Raw genomic sequence first — 16647 nt, forward strand, 5'->3', positions numbered from 1 at the left:
GCACTATATATGCTGTTTACCAGAAGAGAACTCGTTCATTTTTACTATCATGAACTGATGGTATTATTTTTTATAAACCTGTCTGAAATCTGATTGGATCTTTCCTAAAAGTTGTGCTCTTTTTTTACCTTTTCCACTTAATGAAGTTAATCAAGTTTTCAGAAAGCAAGAACTCAGATTTTTAATAGAGGAAGCAATGTAGATCTTGTTGTTCAGCTGGTAGTTTTATTAAAAATATAGTTGCTTTATAATTAAATCTTCAATTCAGTAGATTTGGTGTCTTTTCATAATGTTTTATTGAAAGCATATTATTTAATACTTCAGTTTATGGACTACTCTGAGTAAAAAGTATTTGGAGCAAAACATTTAGAAAATTCATGGTAAATTCATCCTACTCAGAGCTTCAGGAATGAAAGGCAAATATAAAGGCTTCCTGAATACAATTCCCCAGAGACCAGTATTTGCCTTTTCTTAATGTTCACGCACATTCATCTCAGCTATATTCCTAATTATTTGAATATTAATCTGCTATCTTGATTTTTTCTGTTTAGCTATAATACGTTGTTTCATATTTTCATGAAAAGTTCTTTCCACAGAGTACTCCATCAAAACAGTCCAAAAAATTCTGTTTTCTTAACATTAGCAAACGAGCAGGCTCAGTGTTTGTACCAACACCTGTTTATATTAACATCAACTTAGAAAGTCTTAAAACTAGTGTAGTTCAGGGACTAGTTGTTCTAAGCACGTACTCGAGTCTGCTGGCACTCAGAGTAGCAGTTAAGAAGCATGATACTTAAGCACATTATAAATCTGCTGAATTATGTTCTTACTCTTACTTATTTAGTATGAAATTACAGTATTTAATCGTCAGTAAGTGTAAGTTAATGTAGCATACTGTCCAGTTGTTATTGTAACCGCTATGTAAATTAGTTTGAGTATTTTGATGTGATTGTTGTCCTCACAACATCTGTATTTATATTTGCTCTGAGTTTTTGGCTTATCCCAAGTATTGCCTGCCTGCTCTTACAGAACTGCTGTAACTGGGTGTCCAGCTCCGAGCCCCTGGACACGTCAGTGGAGTCCATGCTGCCTGACTGTCCCCGTGTCTCTGCAGGTACATCCATTTGTTTGTAGTTAGCCAGTGTGCATGTTTATGCCCAGAAGCAACCTGTTAATTTAAAAATGCATTTGGTTCTGACTGCATTTTAACCCTTCTACAGCAAGATGTGCAAGATGTGGCTGAAAGCATATGGCTGCTGATATTTATTATTAGGAGTGCAGCCCACTCCTTTTTTTTTTTTTTTTTTTTTTTTTGCTTTATGTGGGATTTAAGTTCTCTTATCTACTTGTTGCTTGATTTTTTTCTAGTCTTCCTTTCTGTTTAAGTAATTGGTAACATTATACATAGGAGTCTAAGAAAAATAATAGTGATGACAAGAACTGGGAAATTTATCATAGCTCCTTGAATAAATATCTAATTTTGTGTAGGCAGCAAGGTTTTAAAGAAGTACATTAATGAAAGTTACAGTTAAAATAAATGAGCCACTTTCCTGAATGCTGATCAGTGGAAGTCTCGTTTACAAAGCAAATTATTTGTAGCATCCAGGAATGTTGATCTGAGCTTTCTGTTGTTTTGGATATACTCAGCTATGATTTTTCATTATTGAATCATAAATTGCAAGAAGCATGTACTACATGAAGTAGTACAGGGACTTTAGTTAAATGTGTGATAATTCCAGAAAGTAGATATAGTCATCAATGCAAAAGGAAAATCTCCAATCTCTGTAAGAAAGTAAGCTGAAATACATAAAGCAGTTACTGAACTTTCAAGCTTGATTATCAGGTTTCCTGAAAGCCGTAGGTAGCATATTTCTGTAGAATATAAAACCAAGTTCAAAGGAAGACGCAGCCTATACAATATTAATTTAAAAGCTGAAACAATATTTGACCTTGCTCTTTGGGATGCAATTGTTCGTTTGACAAGTTAGTTTCATATCTGTCTTCATTTGTGAGGTTGTTAGTGAGACCTAACCTTGCAGATGAATCTGATTTTGCTACAGGATATTTTTAAGTACGGGAAATTTAGCATTACCTTCTTTGAGAGCTCAAAACAGCCAGAGATTTTAATTACATTTCTGCTATGGTTTGGGATCTCACTATGCAGATCCTCAGCTCTGTATAGACACTTGCAACAGAACTGACATTGTTCTTCCATGCTTTGGAAAATGATATATTACTAAAATTTTCATAGATTCAACATTTATTTAGCAACTTTTTAGTCTTTTAGGGGAGATTACTGCAGTTTAAAAGAAAAATATTGTTCAGGGATGGTATTTTTTTAAATAAGATTCCCTTACAATCTCTGACATCTCTGTTGCTCTTGTGAAAGACTGCGTGTTATAGTGGTCATTTTAGTCAGGTAAATAAGGGTTTGGATAGCAACTGGTCAGTATTTACTGTACACTGGCCAATCCTGAAAATCTTCCATCAGAACATGTTTTCCCTTTCTTTGTATTCACCTAATAGAAATAATCTAAAAGGTACTCTAAAAAAGAAATCCTAGGTGTTACTTAAAAAGCAGATTGATGCCTCATTAGAGCTGTAAATAATAAGTCTTGATTTTACATTTCTGTTGAAGATGAGTCACAGTGGCCTTAATGTTTCTGCACCACTTAATGAATTCCCAAGCTGCACTCTAGGGGTAGAAGAATTTATTTAAATGGGGGAGGATTTCAGCCAGTAAAAGTTAGGTATTTGTATTTAGTGCATACATTGAAATAAATTAAGATCTCTAGTGTTTTAGATGTTCTCAACAGAGATTTTTGATGAGGAATTAATGTAAAATAATAACGTAAAACAATTATTTCCAGGCTAGTTGTCTGTAATATAAATACAGTTTAAAATAGTGTAACTTCATGTGAGGGCTCCTGAATTATCAGTTTGCTCACATTTTTGCTTGTATTTCTTGTAATCTTCTCTTCCATGAACAAATGTTAGACATTTACCAAGAATCAAGTGAATAATTTGTACAGTGTCTTTATATGAGCAACGGTATAAACCTGCATTAGGGTAATGTGTAATAAATTTATTAAATATTACTGGATGTAGGAGAAATATTGTTTAATGTGAGAGATTTTATTTCACTCTTTTGAGAACTGCGGTACTGAAAGAGCCCACACTCAAATCCTGGCAGCATTGCTGTTGGTATTTCAATGAATGACAATGAGAGCAATCAGAAAAATGACAGATCTTTTAAAAATAAACCTTTTGCAGTAGAAAGATGCACTTCTATGCTTTGAAGCCCATCTCTTATCTCTGTTTGCGCTGAAAATAAGTTCAGAAATAACTGCCTCATGGTCACATCTCCTGAGCCGTATTTTCCAAAAAGGGTCTGATATTCAGCCATTCAGTATAGTGGACTTTACAGGCAGTCCTAGTTGGTGGTAGTTCCTACTGCAGATTATCTCACAGTCTCTTGCTTGCTTTTCCTTTGAAGTCACTAGAGACAAAATAAATGACCATCAAACTGGAAAAATTACTTGCATTTCCAGATAGAGTTTTTAAAGCTTGTGATTGAAGAATTATTAAGGAATTAAAATATTTTCCATAGTTGATGCATATCCAAAAACGAATTAATATACTTTAATAATTAAATGTTGAGAGCATGAGAATAATATTCCATAAAATTCCACAAGTCCAAGTGCAAAGTCCTGCACATGGGTCAAGGCAATCCCAAGCACAAGTACAGGCTGTGTAAGCAGTCAATTGACAGCAGCACTGAGAGCATGCGCAGTTGTTGGTTGACAAAAAACTCAACGTGACCTGCCAATGTGTGTTTCTAGCCCAGAAAGACAACCATATCCTGCGTGCATCAAAAGCATGACCAGCAGGTGAAGGTGATTGGTTCTGCCCCTCTGCTCTGCTTTGGTGAGACCCCATCTGGATGTCTGCATCCAGCTGTGGGGAGCTCAGCACAAGATAGATGTAGGTCCACTGGAGCACGTCCAGAGAAGCCACAAAGATGCTCAGAGGACCTTGGGGCACCTTCCAATATCTAAAAGTGCTACAAGAGAGCTGGTGAGGGGCTTTTGATAAGGGCATGGTGTGATAGGCTTCAGACTGACAGAAGGTAGGTTTAGATGGGCAAAGAGAGGAAAGAAACTGTTTGCTTTGAGCATAGTGAGTCACTGGGACAGGTTGCCCAGAGAAATTGTGGATAATCCATCCCTGCAAGTGTTCAAAACTAAGTTGAATGGGGTTTCTTGGAAGTTTGCACAAATTCCCCTGACAAGGGGAACTTTTAAAATCCCTATCTCATACCCTCTTTACTTTCAGCCATAATTAAGGACCTCTGTTAGACTTGAGGTAATCTTCTGTCTCAGTCTTAGCCTACCTTCCTAATGGAATCAAATCAAAATATGTACATCGCAGAAGAGATGGATCCATCTCCCGTCTAAGAAAATGGTGGAGTTAGATGAAGACTTCAAAGTGGTCTGTACGTTAAAAGTCATTACATAAAATGGAGTAGGGTTGGGAGTATTTCTGGTGAGGCGACTGGAGAGATCAGCTTGGAATTTGACAGAGACAGTGGAATAAACGCTTTAATGACAGGTTGCACTGCATTACTGCTAACTGTAGCTGTAGTTCATGCCATGTCTCTTGAAACCTTACAATATTTCTCCTAGTTCTGGAGCAGGAAGTTCAGAAGTCGTCTTATTGGAGCAACTATGGGGCAGGAATGGCTGGAAGTGGGGATGGGAGAAAGCAGATCCATACATCTGCATTAATCTCTGATGCTGTTCAGGAATTAAATCGTTATGATTTCAGGATAGTGGCTTGAACTTCACTGAAAGGTATTGTTGTAAATTTTGCCAGGTGAACATGGCCTTTGTTTTCCTGAATCCTGCTTGTATTCTTTAGCCCATGTGTTTCTGCCAATGAAAGCTTGTTATTTAGGAGGGACAATTAAACTTCTCAGTATTTTGCCAAAGTGGATATGCACCAACACTCATTTGAAATAATCAAGTGAAGATGTTGTAACATTAGTAAAATGAATTGCCTAATCAAATCTTTCTAAAGTCTTCCTAGCTGGCCCCCAAAATCACTAGTTATTCTGTTAACAGTTGCAGCCAATGTAGTTAAAACATTGTGAAATAAGGAAATTATAACTTAAAAGACAAACAATGAAACACTGACAGTAATCAAGAAAAGTTCTATTCATAGAATAGGCTAGACTTGAATATTTGTCTTTGTAATAAGAGAAAAAGTGCAAGAATTAATTCATACCACTAAATAAAGTAGCCTCAGGCTGGTAGAAGAAAAATAAACTTAATTTTGGGGGACAGGTATGACATATGCTGGTGGTGCTCTTGAGTGAGTCTTGAGATAGTATTTTCTGGTACCAAAAATCAAGGTTGAACTCTGTATCATATATCAAACATTTAATTACATTTAGGTAAGCCAAGCGCAACTTCTTCCTGTGTTGTTTCGTTTTTTGCTTAGAATTTAGAAAATATCATTAAAGTCCTTCACTGGTAGAGCAGGTGGGCAGCCTATGACCCCACACCCAAGTGGGCTGACTGATCAAGTAGAGACCTTGTTGCAAAGCTTGTGTTGATACCCAGGAAACAATGAATTACCCGTTGGATTATGGCAGTGGTAGTTTCTGTTGGCTTTGCCTAACAGGTGACTCCTGCCTGCTGTTTTAAGAGCTCAGTTGTATATTTCCACAGAAAAGCCTGTCCACCTGCAGATGCACTCCATGCTGAGCAGATCATGGGGTTCAAACAGGAGGTTCTCCAGTGAGGTCCAGTGGACTCTCCAAAACTACAGGGTCTATGTGAAGGGGGCTTGTGACAGCTCAAGGGAAGGATCAACTTATTTCTTCCTGCTTTTTTTCCTCAGATGCATTTGCACCACTCTACAGTTCCACTCTTACACATTTATATATCTTGCTCATAAAAAACAAGGCAGAAGGATCCATAAAGTATATTTAGTGCTGAGACAACACCTGGCTCATATTCTTAGGAGCTTTTAGCCCTGTGTACCAATGCTTCTCTTTTTTTTGTTCTCTCTTCAGTCAATTTAATGAGGACTGTTCTTGGCTGTTTTCTGATATTAGTTTTTCATGACCAGGGATAGGTTCCCAGCAGTACAAGAAATAGGAACAAAACCATGCCCTTTTTAAAATAAAGCAATTAAGCAATTTTTCCATTCTTTTAATAATGTTGTTTCTGCATTCAGTAGTCATTCATGGGTATTAATATTACATTAAGCTGTGTTTACTGTAAAGCTTTTTGCATTTTGTGTCTTCATGTTCATGTAGTTCTGTCAATAAAAACTTTGGATTTCAGGAGAAAAGATAAAATGCTGAAGCTTTTTTGGCAAAGATGGTAGGTTCCTGTGTCTAGCTGAGTGTTAATTCAAGGTATCTGCAAGATTAATGCACAAGTGGAGGAGTGCAGGAATCTGCCGTGTGAAGCTTGCTTCATCACCCATGTTAACATTCTCATCTGCTGCTAAAACTGGTCCTGCAGTTCCATTTCTGCTGCTGTACTTTGTCTGTCAGGACTGGAAGTTATTATGCTAACTTTGAAGCATCAGACTGTCTTAGCCACAGCTCTGGTGGTGGCTGCACTAAGTCCTGCTTTAATTTATGTCTTCTTAGCATGCAAGTAAGTAGCTTTTTCCCTATTCCTGATTCTTCAAAGGAGCTCTGCTTTTATACTCCTACTCAGTCCCAGGTGTTGCAGACAGCTTTTCATTTCATGCGTAAACCTAGCTGGATGGGAGCTCTTATGTTGTGCTTAGAGTAGCTTAACTCTACAGTGCTTTGGAACGGACAAAGTCTATGGAGACGGGTTGAATAATATTGCAGATTCTGTTCTGGAGTGCCAGAGACTCAAAAGTAAACATGAAAATGTGAATTGAAAGCGTTGACTTGAATTGCCAGATGTTGCTTGTGTCAGAGAGTTCAATAACACTCATTCATTTACTGTTCTACAAAATAGTTACATGTACTTGGAGCAGTACTGATATTGGAGAAATAGTCTCATCAAAAATTATTCTTGTACTCAAACATATCTATTTGTCATTGCAATTTTTTTAGACTAGAGTGAACTAGTTAGTTGTTGCCCCTGAGGCTGTCTTTGTGGTAATAATGAATAATTTAAATAATTACAGTCAGATATTTCCTATTAAGTGTTTGACAAATATTAGACTGCTGTGACTGTTGTTTCTGATAATACTCAATGCTATCTCATTAGTGCCTTATATATCCATATCTGTCTGCACACTGGCAGGTCTTACTCCAGTGCATGATTACAAACTCTCCTAGAGCTCAACACCTGAAATGAAGTATTCCCTTAGAGATGTCCTCCAAAATTCAATAGCAAAATCTTTATTTGTATTGACATAAAATCCAAAAGATGTTTCACATTTCAGATTTCATTTTCTGTTAGAATCCAGATTCAGATTTGGATTTGGATTTGTTAGAATCTTTCCAAAACTTCAGTTTCAGTAGAAAACCTCCCTTTTTTCACAAATGTCTATAGTTTAGGCTGGGAAGGATATTTAGATCACTTACTGTCCACTTTTAGATACAGGTCTTTTACTTTTGACCAGATATTATACTGAAATTTAAAATTTTACTTTGGTGAAAATGTTTCATCCACTAAGTCATTCAGCCTTGACTGGAAGGATTCAAGAGATGGGGAATCCATTGCTCCCTTCCCTTTATCATCTTCATTTCTGGTTTGGCTTTGCCTGATCTCAGGTTCCGAACATTAGTTCTTGTTGTGCCTTTTCTACATTAAATTAAAGAGCTATTCAGTACATTTGCTTTTTCTCCCTGTGAATTACATACTGGCATTGAGTCAATACACCATTTTCTTTTGAGAAATGTAATAAATTTAGTTCTTTAAGTCTCAATGGAAGTTAATATCTCCAGGTTTCATATGCTTTCATACATTTCTCTGTAGCATCTCCAGTCATTCAACTTCTTTGAGAGAGATCTGTCTACATCTTACTAATGTAAGATCAAGTCTTTGCTACATGATTTTCTCCTATTGCATTAGGTAACAGTTACATTTGACCCATTTATCACCCTACTGTAAAGAGTCAGTTTAGGAGGAATTTACCCTTTCTAGAGCTGCTGCTTTTTGTCCCAGTTTTAAACTAATGTTAGGAAACATTGCATTTATTTTTTAAAAAAAATAAACCAGACAAATACAGTAGCGTGAGGGGAAAAAAAAAGGCCATCATCTTTCTTGTTAATAACCGTGCCATCCATCTTCACTTACATGAGTTTTATCAGAAGTGAATTTGTATATATTTCCCGTGTGGTTGAGTAGCCATAGGACACTCCAGAAATAATATCTCCATTGAATAGTGACTTCTCCACAATAGCTGCATTTGCTGATTACTTAGTCTGCAGGTTCTTAGAAGCGTGGAATAGTATTGACTTTCAACCGTTTCTCATGAGTAAAGAATTTCTAGAGTTGTTCTATTTGTTGCCTCATGAATTTGTGAAACATTGACTAATTTCTGCCTAAGTTGAAGTTTTAGTTAAGTAATGAAGTTTCTCCAACTTTTGTGGTAATGGTTTGCAGCATAGAAGAAGAAATGAGGAATGTATCTTTCTAGTAAAAGGAAGACCTGCTAATCTCTCTCTTGAAAGACAAGGGGGAGTGACTCACATGCTAGACACAGCACCTGGAATCAAACAACTGACAAAGCAGCAGTTATCACCAGTCAACCAGAGCAGGTGAGGACTACAGTGTAATGACAGTCCAGAAGTTTCATGGGAAGTATGGGAAGAGCAAAATTTAGTAGTTGGTGAAAACGAAAGAGAGATAAAGCACTTTCTAAAAATGTTTGGCAAAGTTGACATAATTTTTCTTCCTGCTCAGAATGTTCTCGGGGAATAAATCAATTGCGTGACAAAAAATTGAATATACTCTATTTTCATATAAATAATTACCAGTTAAACATGCTAATTCATCAAAATGTGAAACTGAGTTTATTTATTTAGGTGTTATTTTCCAGTAAGTTGCATTGGCTTGAATTAATTATGTTTTTGTACCTTAATTCCTCATCAGTAGATTTCAAGATCACAGCATTGTGGTTCTCAAAGGATTTTTAGCATGCATCAGCCTCATCCCCCTGCCCAGAGCAGGAGCAAACGTTCTTACATTGCTTCCTGATAGGTGCTCACCTTGGTTCTTTCCTTTGTGTTGTACAATGACACATCCTCTCTAGGCATTCTCTTCCAAACTTACAGTTTTAGTTGCCGTTCTTCCTTGATGTGAGCGTACAACCTCAGGAACAGCTGAGTAAGCAGCATTCACCCTCAAAAAACAGATTTGTTCTTCATGCCCACAGTACTTGGGATAGGAATTTGTGAACCTAGATATCCATTTCTCCTTTGTTTGTCTTGAGATTTATGTAAGACTACCTATACAAAGAGTTTTCTCTGAAATTTTGGGTTCAGATTTTCCCATCTATACCTTCTCTGTTATTTAAAGTATTATTTTAAGTGAACATCCATAGCCAGTTAGCTGGTTTATGACCCTTCAGTCCAAACTCTGCAAGCCTGCCGATTTAGAAATACTTATCCCTGAGAAGATACTGATGAGCAGCAAAAAAGAATGTACTTCATCAAACACTTAATCCTTTTTTTTTTCCAAATACGGAACAGAAACACATATTGAACAATTTCATACCTTCTTCTGCGTTGTTATTTACAGTTTCAATAGCTTCATCTGAAAACTGATGCATTTTTGCTGTAGACTGCGTTTGTTATTTGTGTATTTTGCTAAGTTTGCCAGCCATACATTATTTTTACTCAGATAACTTAACCTTTCTTTATCATATTTAGCTAATTTTCATGTTTTCTATCTTCCTGATTTCATTTTTTTGCTAAACCAGAGGGACTGATGCTGTTAGATGTTCTTTTGTCATCCAAGAACTTTCTAAAAATACCATTCATTCATTTATGTTTAAATATCACGTCTTAGTTAAATTTACCAATCTAATTCCTACTTTGAAGAAAAGAATAACATTTTTGAAGCTCGAAGCATGTGTGTTGCCAGCAACAGCTTCTCTTTGTTCAGTTCCACCAATGTCATGTCAGGTTCACAGGCCCCAGGCAGCCAGCCACTTATCTTCATTCAATCAAAACACAGCCCAAAATGGCAGAGTCATGGAAGGTATAACACATTTTTGTCTATGAGCACTGTGCATTGTTTTTAGAAACTCTTAATATTTGTGATCACTGGTGTCCATCTCCTGAAGTTATACCTGTCAGGGTGAGGAAACTCTCCATGCATTGCAGAGGTGTGCCTAGGAAGAAACTTAGCCCATTCACTGTTTTGCCAAAGTTGTCACAAAGCTCCTCAACACCATCTTCTCCTGGGCTTTTTTCTTGTATTAATTTACATGCATGATAGACCCAAGATCAGATTTTATCCTTATTGCTAATAATAGAGCACCACATCATTTCTATGCACTTGAATCAGCCTAAATAATAATGTAATAAGGTAAACTTAGGTAATAAGCATACAAATTATTTGAACAACCATCAGTAATGCCAGTTATCTCAAATTTGGCTTCATGGCTGTGGTTAGACAGCAAACAAGAACTGGAAAAACTAGCAGTGGCATAGCATTAATTTCATCATTCCTTTTCTTTTTATTCGCCAGATAAATTTATTTGCAGCACATGTAGATTAAATTTGTATTATCTTTGCCTCCTTAGCACCCTGCCCTCAAACTGCTAATGTAACAGTTTTCTGACTGCTCCAGCTAGCTCTCAGCTGAGAAGATTGGTTTACCAACCTGTGAGATAACCAAAACACGAGAAATATCAAGCGCCACTATGCCGTTTTTAGAGTGCCTTTTCACAGTATATTTGCACTTTAAACTTTTTCCTGTCAAGAAACATTTGGGAGGGCAATTTTCTGTAGAAAGGACTTGTCATTTTCTGATAACCTGTATCGGAAACTAATCTTGTCATGTTGATAAATAGGGATGTTAAGAGATTTGTATTAAAAGCATTGGGATTATTATATAGTTAACAATAATAATAATAAAAGCAAAAGCTAACTAGTGCTAAGAATTCAAATTGGTTACACAGATAGTGTTAAGGACAAGGCTAATTTAAACAGACATATTATAGTTTTATATTACAACATGCAAATATACTCTATGAAATAATTATTTATCATATATATCTTAATAATAACTGTGTTTTCCAAGGAATACTTTAATTTTATGAACAACATTTACTAAGCAGCATTTTTTAATCTATATCCCAATTCTTACATGAAAGACATTTCCCCACACATTAATTCTTTTATTTCCAATAGGTTTGCAAGACAAACCTACAACAGCTTAACAGAAAAATAATCCACATAGTTAATAGAGTAAGCCATTTTAGATTATATTCGTTACTACTGCTGTGTTAAGTAGTCAGTTTGAAGACAAATGTCATGTACTTTTACACACTCTTAAGTGTCCATCATTGCTTTTAAGAACAAGGCTTGTGCAAATGACACAATGTATATAAAAGTTCTTACCACTTTGTCTGAGATTTTTGTTAATATATTGTTTGAAATTATACATGTTATAAAATGCACACAATGCAATTCATAATACATATAAATAAACCCCACATATATTTGAAATCTGAAGGCCAGTTTTGACTCTTATATGATTATCTGTTTGAGTCTCGCAGACCTTAGCTCTAACTTTGTCTTCCTGGGCAAGACAGATCGTTTTTTATCACCATCTTTGCCACTAGATGATCAGTGCTATTATGTCAGAGTTTAAACTATATACTGTGTTAAACTGGAAGGGCTTTGCATGGAAGGAGCATTCCTGCCTGAAGGTGTGACTACTCTAATAGGATTTTTCCACCTCAGCTATGCAAGCAACAGAAACAAATGGGAACATAAACATATCTCAAAACACTTGTGCTGCAGAAGGAGGCATCACTTTTTAATTCTAGAGAAACTGAACTTCAAGGACTCATCCTTACTCTGAATAGTTATATTTGAGTGTTTGTTGTTTGATTAATTTGAGGACAGAGTTCTAGACATCTGTTTATGCAGCTTAGTCCGTTCAATGAAATCTATTCCCTTTTCCACAAAGGAAACCTCCCATAAAATCCCATCAAATTAAATAAACGCATGTAAAATAATGGCTGAAGTACAGTGTCCAGCAGTACTATACTGGACACTTGATAACAGTATGTGTGAAGATGGAATTTGGATCATTTCAGGAGTATTATGGATGTTTATGATTTTGACAATTTCCTGCTACTGACTGCACAGCTTACAAATTCAGCACAGCTTATAAATCTTACGAGATTCTTTTTGACTGCTAGGCACCTAAATCAGATGCCACTGAAGATTCCCAGTGGTTTTGTTGGGTCTCTCTTCTTGTTCCAACAGACCATTATTTTAAACCTAAAAGCCAAGTGTGACCTAATGTTTTAAGAGTGTTCTTTTCTTCTTCTCTTAATAGCCCTGGATGAAACTTACTAAACATTTGTGTCCTACTTGGTCTGATATCAGTTTCTCCTTACTCTTGAAGCACATACCTCCTCTCCTCCACAAAACAGCCAAAATACTGTTTTTCTTATTCTATCATCTCTGGGTGGAAACAAATAGAAACCACAAACATCCAGTGGAGATTGCACCAAAATGTGATGGGCTTCCCCACCAGCCAAATGCCACGGGTTGTTCTCATTGAGCCAACCAAGCAAGGACATGCCTTAAACAAAGATATTAGATGCAAAGTGGTCATTAACAGCAGTATACCCAGCCTGTGAGAAATGTGGGTTAATTGGAAAAGCGATAGCACCGGGGAGTCCATCATGTTGCATGATGTCAGTAGAAAATGTACACACATAATCTTGGGAATGTCAGGTCCCCTTACTTCTCTACATCCTTGTACAGGGTGTCTTTCTTCCAAAACAGCTCAAAGCTCAGTAGAGAAGTGAGGACTTCTTCTATTATTTTGTGGGTTGATCATAAAGATTGTGTTTTATAAAGTATTAGAAATTCCAGGTGAAATAAAAGTATAAGCATTTATATCGCCTGCTGTCAGACTGTCCCACTTCAGGAGAATTCTTCTACACAATACAGGCAAGTCCTGGTTTCTGCCAGTTTGTGTCTTCACTAGAATGACATTTTTATTTGTATGGTTTTAGATCTATTCACAGTTTGTAGTTTGCACCCACAGATAAATAATGTTATCTTGGTAACAGAGGTACAATCAGTCCCAGGTGAATTGATTTACCATCATCCAAAGCTATTATCAACCATGTAAAATTTATTTTTTGTAGAAATGAGGAAGTAGAAATTGATTTTTAGTAGTTATGCTTTCCATACACAGCCTCTTTAATTACATATTCTGTTAATTTTGGTATGATTTTTCTGTGCTACATGTCTTTTTCTAAATTTTTCTTCTGATTTCATGCCTGACTTTTTTAATGCTACTAAATGATTTACTGAAACTCTACAAGTGACTTCATTTGCCAGGGAGACTGAGCTGAGTGCTGTCCCCAAATTTGATACAATATTATGTTAGAATTAATATGGATATTGATGCAAAATTAATGCAAATAGACTCCACATCTAATCCCACACTCCCTCACTCAAGTTCACTGGCAGCAACAGCAAGTTACTTCTTTGATTTCAGTGCTGGATATGCAATATTTATGAGAGGTTGCACTTTACAGCTTTACTTTAGTTATTGTTATTCCAGAGCACATTAAAACAGTTTTTGGAACTGAATTTGTTCCAACACTGTTGTCAGACCCCACTTAGACAAAACAGAGTTTTGGCTTTGGTATATTTTGCTTGTGGCTTACCTCTGTAAAAGCTACACCACCAGCTTCCTGGAGATGCAGACTATAATTCGCATTTTGCCAGTTGTACCTGTGCACAACTGTGCAGCGCACTGCTTACAGTTGTAAGTGCCTGTGATGTGCAGGGCAGTATTTGACCATTTCACTGTATGTCTGCAGAATCTGGCTTGAGTGCACTGTTAGAATGTAATTGGTGTAACTAACAACTAATATGAAAGAGCAGAATAGAAGGTCATCACCAGACTGCAAAGGTTTTAATAAATTGGTGGGTAGTCTTTCCCCTCATGTAGTCTGTTGTTGTATCTTCTGAGAATGACTAAAATCTTCAGTGATCTCTAACCTTGACATGTTAGTCTCCTGAATTTTACTGGTCACATGCAATTTTATTTTATTGCTATCTATTTAGAGAGGGATGGTCTTTCTGATCATAAAATCACAGGCTCATAAAGTGGTTTGGGTTGCAAAGGACCCTAAAGATCAGGTGGTTCCTGACACTCACAATGGGTAGGGACAGGTGTCTCCATTTTCCATTCAAATATGTGTGCCAGGTAAACGGCTTTTTGATGGGTAATAAAGACTGGTTTGATTTTAATCCTCTTGCCCTGCTAGTTTCAGACTCATTGAAAATGGTTGTTTAGATATGCTTTGTCATATAGATTGTGTAATACATTTGGGCATAGGCTTAGGTTTAAATGTAGCTGTTAATATACATTGGACATTGTACAATCATTTTCGAAAGATAGGCTTTTTTGAGTTACTTTCTTAAATCTAACTGTCCAAACGTAGTTTTGTTTATATTTCCACTAAATGTGAAAACTCGTACTGGTTAAGTGTGCAATTCAATGAGAGTTTATATAATGGGGGAAAATCAATAGATATTCCCCTGTGTTTCTTTGGTATGGGAGACAAATACCCATCAAGAAAACTTGCCTGTTCCTGGTGGGCTTGATCTTTCTTCCCCTTGGACTCAGCATTGCATCTCTCCCATCAATCCCAAAGTGCACGGCTGAATTTCCATAGCCTTTTTTTTCCTGGAACCTCTTTTCCAGTCATCATGCAATCCTTTCTCCCAAAGCAGTGGGCAGAGCAGAGGAGGTGTATTTCCTCCTCATCACCTCCTGGATACATTTGTCTCAGGAGAGCTGTGGTTTTTTCCATGAACAGAGACAAGGAGACCTCCCTAGGTATACAAGTAGAGATGCTTCTCTTTCTTACAGCCTCAACCCTTTGCTGCTCCAGCATCCCACCCTGTGGTCCCTCATGGTGTCTGAACACTGTAAATCTGGGAGGAAAATGCTCAGAAGCATTTCAGCAAAGCCAAATAACATGCAGCAAGCTGCTTGCCTCCACCAAATCTAGCATGTGTGTAATTATCCTTTTAACCAAGACACTTTAACATAGACCAGGAGTGACTGTGAGGGAGTGAGAGCAGCCCAATGATAGATTTAAAGTTCAACAGAGGGGAAAAAAAATCATACAAGGATTTCACAAGCAATGACACTTGGATGGTATTTGGGAAATCTTTTTTCTTTCAAGACTATCTTGCGATTTACTATGGGAGTAGCACATCAAAGCTGCACTGACTTCAAAGCTTAGAACCACTTACGGCTTCCAGCTATTACTAAAACCTACCACTTCACCCTGCCAGCAGCTCATCTCAGCTGCCTCTTTAAGTTACACCCATCTACTTCCTGCCTTCTGATTCTGGGGAGGGAAAAAAAATAGCCAGAAAAACTTGTAAATTAAATATAGCTGTTCGCAGTGAAGCAATGTCAAAGTCAGGGGGAAAAGGCAAATGAAGGCATTAAAACATTAAAGATTTAGTACAAACTCAACAGTGATTTACATATGCACACTCTGATTTGGCTGACTGTAATAAAGCTGTCTGCTTTGAGGAAGTTCCCTGTGAGAGTGTTACCCCAGGGTACCAGGTCCTGAATGAAGTGTGCAAGCTTTGTGAGCTGTTATTGAGGTCCAGATGTTACCTGTAGCTTGACACAACCAGCAGTGCCGTGGCACTCCAGGATATCTTTTCATATTCACAGGCAATGGAATAAGTTCCCATCCCCATTCCATAGGGGCACTCCACATTCTCTGATCTGCAGAGATACCTGCTTGTGTACCTCAGAACATTATACCACTATGAGGCAATGATCACAATTTTTTGCGCACTGTTGTTGATTCTTTTGTATTAGTGGTAGAGATCTTGGAGGCAGCATTTTTATATTTATATTTTGGGAGTCCCTGAAACAACTCAATTGTAGTAGCACAGGGCTGTGCTACGTTCTCCAAACTGATAGAAGGCTAAAATGTACCAGAGTGGTAATTTATTGTGGTATTAATATTGTTCAACACTTTAAATTCATAAATTGTTGTTTTCTGATTGGGAGATTTATGTCTCAGGTTTTTAAAATGGTAATTTCTGAATACAGTTTGTCTTGCAGATTGCATGTTAATAGGAACTTAGGAACGAGTGTGTTCTTTGAATGTGTTTCATATAAGACTTTGTATATTCGGTACAGATCAATGACATAGAGCTAAATGCCATTAATCCATTTACAGACATTCATTACAACAAAGAGAAATTACCGTTGAAAGAGCCAATCGTCTATTAAGGAGAATTTCTCTACTTCCTTACATAGTCTTATATTTTGAAAATGCCTTTGAAGGTGTTTAAAGTTGAAACTTTCTTCCTTTATTTCTTCCCTTTACAAGGAAGGATTTTGGCAGCAGTGGGAATGCTGGTGGCTTTTCCCAGCTGAGCTGGGACAGCAG

General features: G+C 36.9%; 1 protein-coding gene across 6 annotated transcripts in view; it reads left to right on the plus strand.

Moving 5' to 3' along the window:
* Positions 1 to 16647, plus strand: part of ARB2A (ARB2 cotranscriptional regulator A) — a 267766-nt gene that overhangs the window by 191870 nt on the left and 59249 nt on the right. For all 6 annotated transcript variants that reach the window (XM_088156755.1, XM_014883550.2, XM_088156756.1 and 3 more), the window contains one exon: positions 1030 to 1114. In XM_088156755.1, the coding sequence (XP_088012881.1) occupies positions 1030 to 1114 (85 nt within the window). The remainder of the gene's footprint in view (positions 1 to 1029; positions 1115 to 16647) is intronic.

Source organism: Sturnus vulgaris, chromosome Z (assembly GCF_052056855.1).
Source record: "Sturnus vulgaris isolate bStuVul1 chromosome Z, bStuVul1.hap1, whole genome shotgun sequence".
NCBI lineage: Eukaryota > Metazoa > Chordata > Aves > Passeriformes > Sturnidae > Sturnus > Sturnus vulgaris.